Below are 12,554 nucleotides of genomic sequence, written 5' to 3' on the forward strand. Positions count from 1 at the left end.
TCATCTTAAGTCATAGGTCTGTGAGTCCTGGATTGCTCTCCAATAGGCAGAGCTGGACCCCAAAGCCCCTGAGACAGAAATTTTACATTGGCTTCATATTTCTTTGGCAGAGCTGAGCAGAACACCTCTTACTATGTCCAGTCATCAGTACACTTTATCAGTTAAATTCTTGGAGGAGTTTAAATTGAAGTCATTCCCAAGCTCCTCCTTTTGGTCTGTGCAAGAAAGCCTTGCCAAAACCTGTATCTTCTTTGTGGGGTAAGACAGAAGACACGGGGGAAAAAAGACATGTTCATATAGTCCATAGAATGCCAATGATTTATGATCACTGAGATCATAAAACACAGTAACTTCAGGGCACAAATATAACCTGACATTGCATTCCAGGTCATCCACACTTATTATGTGACCTAGGGAACATACACAAAGTCTCTGTGTCCCAAAAAGTGTAGAATTTCAACTTTCAAGAAATCACTTACTAATTCATTTTTAATGTTCAAAAATCAGAAATGGGTGGAAATGCTGTCAGTTCAGGGCTGTCAAGAGCAGGTCAACATTTCTCTTCCCCAAGTGCAGCCTGCAAGGCTGTGATGTGTATTTTTATTACCCGGAAAAAAAATATTTTTAAATGTAATGTTTATGCACCTGTGAAATATATATTTCCCAATATATAATTCCCATAGAATTGTATTTCAGTATAATGTGAACAACTATCACATAGTCAAAGGTAGGACTAGAAGAAACATTAATCCCACAGCTGTGCTCTTTTATATAGACAAAACTTTAGTACTCAGGAATAAAGTAGAAATGGAGTTCTTTCATGCAACAGCTGACAGAGCATCTGGATGGAAAGCATTGGAGAGCTTTCTAAAATCTTCCATGTGACCCAAAGTGCTCTGCTGACTGTATAATAAAAGTAACTGAACAGATTGGGAAAGGCCTAGTCTCTACTATAAATAGTCAGTACTGAAGACCTGACTTACAAAAATATTTATTACCAAAACTGTAACTAGTCAAAGACTGATAGTCTGTAGAATTGCTCAAAGAGCACAGGGGAAGTCTTATGAAAATATGCCTGAAGTGTTTGCTGGTTTTAAATTACAAATTTAATTTTGTCATTTAAATTAAAATTGAAAACAAAAACATCAACCAAATCCAGTAAGCCCAGGTGTAATTCTTAGTACTGAATCCAAGCTAACTTGATCAAATGTCTGAGTCACAGAGGAAGAAGAGGAAGAAGATGAAGATGATAATATGTCAACTGTCTTGAGGCTCAGAACAAAGATGCCGTGGAAAACCTGCTGGAGATACCTAACCTCTGGAGGATTTTTCTTGCTCTTTCTGATGATTTTCTCAAAGTTGTTGAAACACTCAGTTATAGTGGCCATAGACTATTGGCTTGCTACATGGACATCCATGGACAATGCAAATGAAGTCAGGAACGCTGATGATGTTGAGAGCACAAAGAAGGTGGGCCATATCTTGGAGCTTGACAGGGAAGAAAAAATGTTCTAAAGTAATTATTTGCCGTTCGTTTAGAAGCCAGCTAGATTGGAAAGACAGATAGATAAAGATTGATTATTATATAGGATGGATGAAATGTTTATGATAAAACATAAGACAATTCAAATTTTATCAATCTTTTCAAACATGCAAAACTGAAACAGAAGCATGTTTGAGGTTAGAAAAATGATTGGTGTTTCAAAGGAAGGAATCTCATACTAAACTTTTCCATCTGGATTTTTTAACACCTAAGTCAATGACCCCATTTTCCTAAGTACTGGCTGTCCGGTAATGTCCTGCCAGAAAAAAAGGTCTTCAAATGTACTACTTAAATACAATTTGCTTGTAGCTATAAATTTGACTCATATACAAATATCTCAGTGGAATCCACTTAGTAAACTTTCCGAAGGCTTAAATGTGTTATAGCCCTGGCAGATTAGTTTACGTTTTGCTCTGGGAATTTTACTGGTGCTTGAACTTAATAAAATGGAACTTTCCAACACCTCTCAAATGCCTTAATTCTTGAGAGGTTCTGCTTTGGTTGTCTGAGTTTCTTGGCTAATGATTTGCATACTTTTGTATTTGTCCAGTTAGTCTATCTTCACAGTTCTAAGTACTATCACTTCAAGGTCTTGAAGGGTACTCATCAGTAGGTTGAGGGATCTTAGAACTGCCAGATCTTCTAATTATGTGAACTTAATAAATTGCAGTTCCATCATAGTTCTTTTATTTCCCAAAGATTGTATTAATATAATTATGTAATATAAGTGGTGTGACATACTAGCTGATTGGTATCAGGTACCTTGGGAACTTCCTAGTAGAAAAGAGAAATGTGTGTTTATTTCTAGGATTGATGTATTTGTCATTTTATTAGACTTACCATGTAGCTGTCTTCAGCATCCTCTCTGGAGCAGGGATTGTCCTTTGCCTCATCACATCTCTGACTGTGGAGTGGATGGGCCTCACAGCAGCCAAGAACCTACACCATAATCTCCTCAACAAGATCATCCTTGGACCAATTAGGTACAGCAAAAATAACGTTCTTCCTGAAAACCTACATGGCCAAAACCTGTCCTGGTTTTGTAACTAGGGGGATACTCCTGTGAAAAGCTTTTGTAATTGCCCTGTTTTCTTCAAGGCCTCAAAAAGTGAAAATAACTAGTGAAGTGAGCAGTGGGGGAAAAATTCCATGTCAAAACATGTGACATTCTGCCCCCTTTTTTATCTGGCTGAAATATGTCAGATAGCTGGCACACCCTTCAAGGCTGGGGTGTCAAGGAAAGCTTTAAGTGCAGTTCTAGCTCCGAGGGTCCCAGCTCCAACTCTGAGCAATGGGCATGGGGTCAAACGATGTGGACACCAAACATCTTCTGATGGCCAGGTACAGGTTCTGTGCAAGATACCACAGTCTCTCACGGGCAGCAGGCTGGCCAAAAGGATGCTTGCATAATGAATGCAGTTATCACGGTTCTTTTGTGAAACAACTGAGTCCTGGTGCCCAGTACTATGCAGGAGGCTGAGTAGCGGCCCAGGGACAGGCTGTGATCTTTGGAAGGGATCTTAAATCTTGAGGGAGTGTGGATGAAAGAGCAGGGGGCAGGACATTAGGTTTTTGGAAGAGGAGACTTAAAAGTTTGGGGCAGGGGGGAATGCCGAGAGAAGCATTTGGATAGTCAGGATGCAGACATTATGATGTGTTATGTTATTCATATTTACTGCTTGGTTTTAGAAAATGTCTGGACACAGCTCTGTGTTCTGTCTGACCGGGCTTTTTATCCAAAACTGGAATTCCTTTTCAGGTAACTTTTTGTTTTTAATTTGTTCAACAGGTTTTTCGATATGACTCCGTTGGGGCTAATTCTAAATCGCTTCTCTGCTGATACAAATATCATTGATCAGGTAGACGTATCAATATATTCTGTTTTATTACATCTTGGCTTTGTAAATTTTCACTTAGCTACTGAATAAGATGATGTATTAAAATATTCAGTAGAGAAAGGCATAGCAAAAAACAGGCTCTGGGAATGATAATAGACAAATTCAAAATAGAAAGTACACACACATTTGTAGTAATGAGGGCAGGTAACCATTAGAATAAACATGGTGGGAGATGGTGGCTCTTAATGTCTTCATATGCAGACTGGTTGCTTCTGTTGGAAGATCTGGATTAGGAAAACACCAGATTTTGGGCTCAAAATAGGAAACAGGGTAGAATATAATAACTTTAACTATATGGGAGTACAAGTGACAAATAGATGTTCCATCCTGGCTGTAGCACATGTGAATTTAGAGCATTCAGGGAGAGGAAGGGATGCTTTCACTATGGCTGTGAATTAAAATGATTGGATGAGTAATAATCCTGAATGTAAGGATGATGGGAACATGGAATGAAAATTAAGAGGCTCTGAGAAAGAGCATGCTGTTTCTCTAAATATTTGGGATATCAAGAACAATTTTCTTTCTTGCCTGTTATATAAATGAGGTGGAAATGGCTTCTGTTTCCCCGTGATCTTTGAAACACTGACCTTCAGAAAAAAACCTACTGACTCATTTTTTAACCTCTGCGCATTTGAGTAGTAGACCCACAGAAACATAAAAGCTCCTGGTATAAGGAGAATATCAATGAGTCCACAGTGGTATCATTCCACTTTCCCTATGGTCCTCTATAGGAAAAGGCATATTGTGGTACTACCAGTGACTTTTGCCTTGTTTGGTTTTTGTTTCGCTCTAGCACATTCCTCCTACCCTGGAGTCTCTTACCCGGTCTACCTTACTCTGTCTGTCAGCCATCGGAATGATCTCCTATGCCACTCCATGGTTCCTTGTCGCCCTCATGCCTCTCGGGATAGCGTTTTATTTCATCCAGAAATATTTCAGAGTTGCTTCCAAGTACGTATTAAAAAACGGTCCTGAAAATTTCTTCTAAAAAATTTGTACATAAGAATTGTGATGGAATGTGAGGTTATAGGAGCTAGTATAAGGGGAAAATGGCCATGGTGTCCTGCTTTTGATCCTGAGGTATGAGTTTGAGACATGCATTGGAGGATGTTTCTGGCCAACCTGACTACAAATGGGGTATCTGGGGAAGTAACACTAGTTGCATCACTTTTGTACACTGTTGGCTATAGAGTCAGATGAGCATGAAGTTTGTTAATCAACTGAGCCAGCTCGCATCTGGTCAAAGCTCCTCTTTGACCTTTTAAGTGTTAGTAGAGAATGGAAAATAACTTCCTGGATTAACGTCAGTCATGTTTTTTTCTTCATATTGGGAAAAAAACTCCACAGAAAGCAATTTCCACTTGTTGTGGTTTAACCCGGCAGGCAGCTAAACACCACACAGCCATTCGCTCACTCCCTGTCCCCCTCCGCAGTGGGATGGGGGAGAGAATCGGGAAAAAAAAGTAAAATTCGTGGGTTGAGATTAAAACAGTTTAATAGGACAGAAAAGGAAGGGAAAATAATAATAATAATGATGATAAAAGAATATACAAAATAAGTGATGCACAATGCAGTTGCTCACCACCTGCTGACCGATGCCCAGCCAGTTCCCGAGCAGCAGTCGCCGCCCCCTGGCCAATTCCCCCCACTTTATGTACTGAGCATGACGTCACAAGGTATGGAATATCCCTATCCTGCTACACATAGCAATGCACACTGTTTAAACTTCTTACCTAAATGCACAAGAGTAGGCAAAATCTGATGTATTAGACCCTGAGGAAATACTACAGTTTCTTTCTGTGATTTTATATGTGAGAGTAAAGTCTCCATCTGTTTCCAAACCTGATTTTCCCACATGGTGTACCGATAGCCATACCATGCAAGCTAGCAAGAAGTTGATCACCCCTGTAGGTCAGCACACACACACACATGCACCCATTGGCTCTGCAATCGCTGATCTTCTGCAAGTCCATAACTACCTCATCCATTTTATTGCCTTACAGTTTTCTGGGAAAATCTGTATCAGCAAGTGCTTTTTTTTTTTTTAAGCTGTTTAAATTAAACTCTTTAATTTAGTTTAAACTTTTAAATCACTTGTGAAGCATCCAGGGTTGACTTGTGTTCTTTCAATCCACAATAGAAATGAATAAATCCAATTTATTTCTAGGAAAAATAGTCTTGGGAAACGTAGGATGAAGGAATAGCTTCAGCCAGTATCTATAACTTACTTGCATGCAGTACTTTGCAGGCACATAAGCTTCACTAATTTTTAGAAATGCAAATATTTACAGTATTTCTTGCAGCACTTTGACTCTTTGTTGTATTTTCCATTACATCTCTCAAAAACTTCTGTGTATTTTCCATGATAAATTTGAAAGAGAGCATATTTATCATCAAAACATAAGCAGCAAATTCAGTTCTGTATACTGTAACATTCAGCATCACGGAGCAGTTATTTCTCCCGGCCTATCTAATACAGTGTGCAAACATAGGAGGATTTTAATGAAGAATTTAAATATCTAATGATCTGACCTCTCTTCTGTTTATACAACTGGCTGCTATTCCAATGGCAGAGTGTTACAGAAAGATGTATTTACCTCTGTGGTTTGGAAAACATTCCTGTTTCAGGAGACTGGACTCAAAAATCATTGCTCCATGCAGGTCTTGAAAATCCCATTGCTGAATAATTGAGGAAATTTCTCATTCATATTAGTTCTCTGTCAGTGCTGTCTCTATTTCAACGAATGTGATAATGTTAACACTACAAATAGAAGGTACTTACAGATACTCAAAATGAGGCAAAGTTTATATGGAAAGGCACCCTTTTTGTTAGACCAGCTGATACAGTTGCAATAAAATAGATAAACCTGCAGATACGCAAACTCTATTTTATACCTGATGTAAGAGCCACAAATAACATGCTATAAAGTTGAAAATCAATTGTTCTGAATTTAAGTTATTTATATTAATTATATTAATAACTCAGAATGTTTGAGAATAAAAGGTAATTAGGATCTGGCTAAAATGGACAGCAGGTTTTTATCCAGGAGAGATGTGATAATGTCATTATCACTGTGGGACAAAGAGAAGCTTAGCTGTGACCAAAAGCTAGATCTGTGGAGGTGGCTGGGAGATGATTCAAAGGCTCCTATGGCAAAAGAGAAATGTGATATTCCCACGTCAGTGTCTTTCTATACTATAGAAATACTATTTTGTGTGATCCTGAAAAAGATATGTGCAATACATAAAATGCCTATTCTTGTCTGTTATGCAGTAAAATTTCTACAGACAGAGATGTTTACATTGTAATGGCTGCCCGTTGTTTTTCGTACTCTTAGGGACCTCCAGGAACTTGACGACAGCACCCAGCTACCTTTACTCTGTCACTTCTCTGAGACAGCTGAAGGCCTTACCACCATCAGAGCGTTCAGGTCCGTAAAACAAATTATTACAGAGAGGCTTGGGTTCTGCTCTGGCCTGTGCAGCTTGCTGGACCATGTCTGAGGGCAAATTTTTGGAGTTGGTAGACTTTAACTAAGCTATCTCAAAATAGGGAAGAAATTTTTGTTTTCCTGTTGCTTTGCCACATCTCTAAATGCTTGTGCATATTTTCAGTAACACACTAATTTATCTATATTGGTTTTCCACTGAATTAAAGATGATGACTTTTTTAGGATACAGTATTTAAACTTTTAAGGTGTTTAGTTTAACCATGCCTTACTTTGACAGCAGGGAGCTCTCCTTTGCCAGGCAGGCACAGGCATCACTCCTTTAGACCCCTGTGCTATATCCTACAAGCTGTGCTATCCAAGTGCCCCTGAATCATTTCTGTATTTAACCGTTTCGTCAGGCAGGGAAACATCATTATAGTACTCTGCAACTGGCAGTCAGTATGCAACTAGAGGGACTTTCCAAGAAAACTATGGCAGAACAGAACTTGATCTTAATATTGTAAAACCTAGCCTTGTCAATCAAAACCGAAAAATAAATTCCAGAAGATTCAGAGAATTTTTCCAACTTTCCATGCATATTTTTTTTTTCTCTACTTACTACATGAAACATAGGCCAAATTCTCCTTGTATGCACTACATTATAGCTGGCATGACTCTGTCTAAGTGCCAGCTTGATGTTGTCCCCCAGTAAGTGTAACTTGCACTCATTCTGTACACTGCAGAATTTCAAACCAGTGTGGATCACACTGCTCTGCTATTTACCTGTGTATTTGATCAGCTTAAGACTGCTTCATCACTTCAAGCTAGCTTTAGGACCTAGGCTATTAGTTCAGAGTGCTGCAGTAAGGACTGTGGCAGGACAAGCAAAAATGTTGCTGTCTTGAAGAGATGTGAGCCAGTGGTCAACAAGAAATGTTGTAACACGCTTTATCAACCAGAATGATGTATTGAAACAGTAAGTCATAACGCCCAATGCTGATGTATGCTGAGTGCTTCTTGAGAGGTTCAGAGTGGCCTTCCATCACGTTATCTCCTGAGAAATATGAAAGAGCTTAGCACTTCTTGGGAGTCGTTCAACTCTTGTTTACCTTACAAAACAGCAATGTGGGCTTGGATGGCAGAGAGCAAAAGGCAGCCCTAGGGAAGGACTAGGCATCGTAACCATCACTTGAGTTTTCCAGGATCTGTGGCGCTAATCAAAACCATTTCATTTCCCTGTCTGTGCTCCACTGTCAACCAAACCTGAAGTCTCCAGTGTTTTTTGTCAGCAAGCTCATATTTACTTATAGTCCTGTTAGTCATTCTCTGCAATTTGAGTTCAGTATGTTCCAGGATAAAATAGAGCAGCTCCTCACATAGCTTACCACAAAGTAGTACAGTTGGATCAGAAAGCAATTTCAGTGACCTTTGCTGTTTGTCATCTGACAGGATAAAAGTCTAAAACTGCCCAGAAGATGAGCTGGACGTGGATGAAAAGATACAGATTGAGCATGTCAGATTTTCCATTGGGAAAACAGGAGTTTTGCTGCCAGAAGGGCAGATGAGCAGAATAGTCGATGCATCTTTGCTCCTCCCCACATCATTACTGTTACCAGTTGTTGTTTTGGGGAGGTTGCTTGCCATGTTTACAAGCTGTGCAGAGGGAAATAAATTATCAGTGGGAAAAGGCAAAAAAAAAGAAAGAAGTTTCTGGCAGAACAGGGGTTACAGGTGCTTCACAGCAGGGCGCTGAGACTTCAAAATGGAAGAGCTTGCCATGATAAAATAGACGATAAGCTGCTGAATGAAGTTCAGCTAGTTTATTCAAGTGAGGGTATTTAACAGAGTAGAATATGAAACAACGAAATGGTTTCCATCTGACTGCAGGTCATACCTAAAGTACTGCAAGGCGCCATGAATTTAATACACTTACACCAACAGAGATTCCCCCCTGCCCTCCCAAAGTGTACCTTGACTCGGCTCTTAGGCTCTCTGACATCCTTGTGCTGGTTTTTAAACATGACGGGCATTACGTGGGGGAGAGAGAAACAAGCAACAGTGGAGGTATCACCACTCATTTTTGTAATTCAGAAATTATCTGTAGCTTTAGATTGTAGCTTTATATAGCATCTATCATTGTAGTTTTTCGAGTTGCTTAGACAATGTGTGACTGGCTAAGAAAACAGCTGAGCTGAGTAGCTGAAAGGTATTGGTGTACTGATCAATCTACAGTCTACATTAGTTGAAGCCTTAGAGATGTCACTCCTGTTGAAGACTCCTGCAGCTGGCCAGGTAACTTCTGAAATCAGATTTTAAGCTGACGGGTAAGCCCTCTGCTCTTGCTAGTGGCTTGTGAAGAAGAAGAGATGGGCCATGGCAGCACTCACCTGTGAGAGGACTGGAGGGCAGCAGCAGCCACAGTCCACAGCTCTAAAAGCAGATATGCTTTGGGAAGTAAAACCTGTCCCTAGCACCCTGGCATTGCAGTCTCTTTGAGGGGACAGGCTCTGATCCAAAATCTAGTCCAATATAATTGCTTGTTGAACAAATTCCTCCCCACTGTACGTGTAGCTCTGCCTGGTTAGGGAGAGCCCTGGCAGCAGGTACAGGACCCTAGGGAAGAGTTTTTAACTCAAAATTTGGCAAAGGCAGAAGGGCCAAAAGTCTTGGTTTGGGGGGAGGGGAGGGAGAGAAGAGTTTAATGCTTCATCCTTTTGTGTATGAGTGTGTAATGTGTTGTAATATAACAACTTTGTTCTTGGCAGGCATGAAGCCAGATTTAAACAACGTATGCTGGAACTAACGGACACGAACAACATTGCCTACTTATTTCTATCGGCTGCCAACAGATGGCTGGAGGTCAGGACGGTACGTTCAGCTTAGTCCCAGCCATGGTTTTGAAACCTTGGAAGCAAACAGAGACTGCCTGATGCAGAGAAGACAATAATGAGAATTAATCTCACTGAGATTATACACACTGTTCCTTAAAATAGATCGTGATTGTTTATGTTAAACCCATAGGGTTTTTTCAGCTTTCTTGGCCAGGAGTAAGAAAATACAAGTCTCCCTCATCTTTTGCTGTTATGATGTCTAGCGTCTGAAGAGAGTGCAAGAACAAACATTTACGTAACTTGAAATAAGGCTTTCTCTACTACTGTGCAGCATCTGCAGACCTGCCCCAGCGGGAACTACTTTCAAAGCAGAGCATGGCTTTTAAGTAGTTTTGTGAACTGTGCCATCATTCTGCCAGGGCTGTTTTAGGCACCATTGAGCTTCGAGGTCCTGAGGTATCTCTCCAGCAACAGGTTTTATCCCACAGCTGTAATTTAGAGCCCCCATTTGCAGTGCCCTTACTGCAGCTGTGAGCCCATACTGTGTGATTTACAGTACTGTTCAATATCACGAAAGGTGGCAGAACTAGAGCCCAACTGGAAAACAAATGATAGTAGGGCACAACGCAGCCAGTGCCAGTGAGACAGGCCCCTGGCTTTTATGGGGGGTCTCCAGGGACAGCATATGAGGAGGTTGCCTGATCTGCCAGGCAAGAAGAGGCAAGCAAAATCACTGTGATTTCCTTATTCATCTGACACAAAAAGAGCAGTGAATAAGCAGAGCAGTGACCTGATTCTGCTAGACACAAATAGTAACAGGCATGATTAATCCTCACTTCAAAGGCTGTATCCTTACCTTCATTTTCTGGTATGCTGGCAGGGCAAAAAAGTTGTGCTCCATTTCTTATGATGGCACAGCCTTCCCTCATGCATGAAGCTTTCAGCTTCCTACAGCAAACAAGATCAAGCTGAACTTGCTTCCAAATCAAAGACAGATAAATAACAGAGCAGCAACCGATCCTGGAATAAACCGTGGCATTGCCTGCTAATGTCTCATAGTCTTAGGCTTGCTTACATGCAGAATGAACTTGATCAAAGAATGTGCATCGCTTCATCATAGCATTAGAAATAATGTGGTCACGCCAAGGAATAGTTTATTTAGCTCTGCCTAATGGCACAGTGGTACTAATATCACTCAAAACTTTGTAGGGTTTAATAGCAGCTGTGGAGTCCTGTCCCAACTGCTGATGGAGACTTGAGACCATTGTGCTTCTACTTCCCTGTAGATGTTAAGTTTGAATCTGTCATCTGCTCATCAACACTTTTTATAGACAGATGAACTAGGCAGCACTCATTTAAAATCTCAGAGGGAAAGATTCCAGGCAGGATATTATCAGACAGGAGGAAAAAAATGGATGGAAAATGCTAACCCTGTAATCCAAAGTAAATATAATGCAGGGAGCAGTGGGAGAGTGGGAATACCAGCAGTCTCATGAATCAGGCACCTTGACAACTACATGAGATCACATGTGGCATTCACTTCAGAACTGAGGTACACATCAAGAAGATGGGTTCAAGCTCCTGCAAAGCTTGTGAGAAGTCAGATCTTTCTAATACAGCCTACACAGCAATTTCTGTAAATCAAGTCATCACCATGCAACAGAGCTGAGATCCTTCAGGTATCTACCACGGAGTCACTCCGAAACTCAAAGTGCTGTAGCAGGAGCAAGGCTTAGTAGCTCGTTTGCAGCACCACAACTACGCAGCTATAGTGCTTTCAGAGTCCACACTACCAACACCCACATGGTGTTTCACTGCAAGTTGTGAGTGTATAGCAGGCTTGGGGATGCCTTCACCATGCACAGTGTGCCATTGCATGATGTAGACACTTTATGTCAGTCTGCCCACTTGTGCCCATAAAACATGTGCATTACCTGTATTAATTCTACCAAAATTCTTCATGGACTTTGTGAAGTCACTGATACTTCTCTTTTTTGGGGAGGCAAGCCCATGTTTGAGAAGACCTGAAGGAGAGTGGAGAGAGTAGAATTGATTTGTTTTAGTGGTAGGAATTAAGGATGTCAGTATTATGCCATTCTTATGATTTTTTTTTTTTTTTATGTGCTCATTAGATTTTTTGATACCTGCTCTTTTTGGGGTGGCCACAAAGAGATACCCTAGCCCAACTGGATTTGCAGAAAATACTGGCCTGTTTCACTTGTGTTCAGCAAGTTTCTTTAGAGTGTTTTAGGTTGGGCACCAAAACCCCTGACCTTTTCTGGGAAAAACAACCCCGTATGACTAGGTGTCATTATAGAAATAATCCTTAGTAAAGCAAATGTGCTCTGTAGCTGAAGAAATTTTCTTGTTGCTGCGTTTTAATGTTGTCTAGAATCTTTCTCTCCCTCTCCCTCATTGCAGGATTACCTCGGCGCTTGCATAGTTCTGACTGCAGCTGTCACTTCCATCACCGAAGGGCCTAACTCGGGGTTTGTGGGGCTAGGTCTCCTGTATGCTCTGACGGTATGTACCAAGGCAAAGCATAAGAACTTTCAGACCAATGTATTAATTTTATGATATTTTTAAAAATACATATACATGGTTATCTTCCAGCTTTCTTAATCTTGAAAAAAACAATCTTGCAAATAATGGATTTGAGCCAAAGTTGAGAGAGTTCAGGGCAACTTGGACTTGCTTCAGGTTTTATGAGCCAATTAAAAAAACACAACCATTCCCAGGCCCTGCGTGCTCCCAAGCAGAGCAGGAAAATTAAAAATGCGTAAGAGGACCTGCTGTGCATTCTGTTTTGCACAACACAGTGTTGGTTCTGCCTGTATACGGCAAAACCTGC

The 12,554-nt window shown here is 40.6% G+C and overlaps 1 protein-coding gene across 10 annotated transcripts in view; it reads left to right on the plus strand.

The window, feature by feature from the left end:
• Window positions 1-12,554, plus strand: part of ABCC9 (ATP binding cassette subfamily C member 9) — a 77,113-nt gene that overhangs the window by 51,559 nt on the left and 13,000 nt on the right. For all 10 annotated transcript variants that reach the window (XM_076343213.1, XM_076343271.1, XM_076343282.1 and 7 more), the window contains 7 exons: window positions 1,223-1,470; window positions 2,378-2,526; window positions 3,333-3,402; window positions 4,235-4,392; window positions 6,780-6,872; window positions 9,638-9,740; window positions 12,125-12,226. In XM_076343213.1, the coding sequence (XP_076199328.1) occupies window positions 1,223-1,470; window positions 2,378-2,526; window positions 3,333-3,402; window positions 4,235-4,392; window positions 6,780-6,872; window positions 9,638-9,740; window positions 12,125-12,226 (923 nt within the window). The remainder of the gene's footprint in view (window positions 1-1,222; window positions 1,471-2,377; window positions 2,527-3,332; window positions 3,403-4,234; window positions 4,393-6,779; window positions 6,873-9,637; window positions 9,741-12,124; window positions 12,227-12,554) is intronic.

This window comes from Aptenodytes patagonicus, chromosome 1 (genome assembly GCF_965638725.1).
Source record: "Aptenodytes patagonicus chromosome 1, bAptPat1.pri.cur, whole genome shotgun sequence".
Taxonomy (NCBI): domain Eukaryota; kingdom Metazoa; phylum Chordata; class Aves; order Sphenisciformes; family Spheniscidae; genus Aptenodytes; species Aptenodytes patagonicus.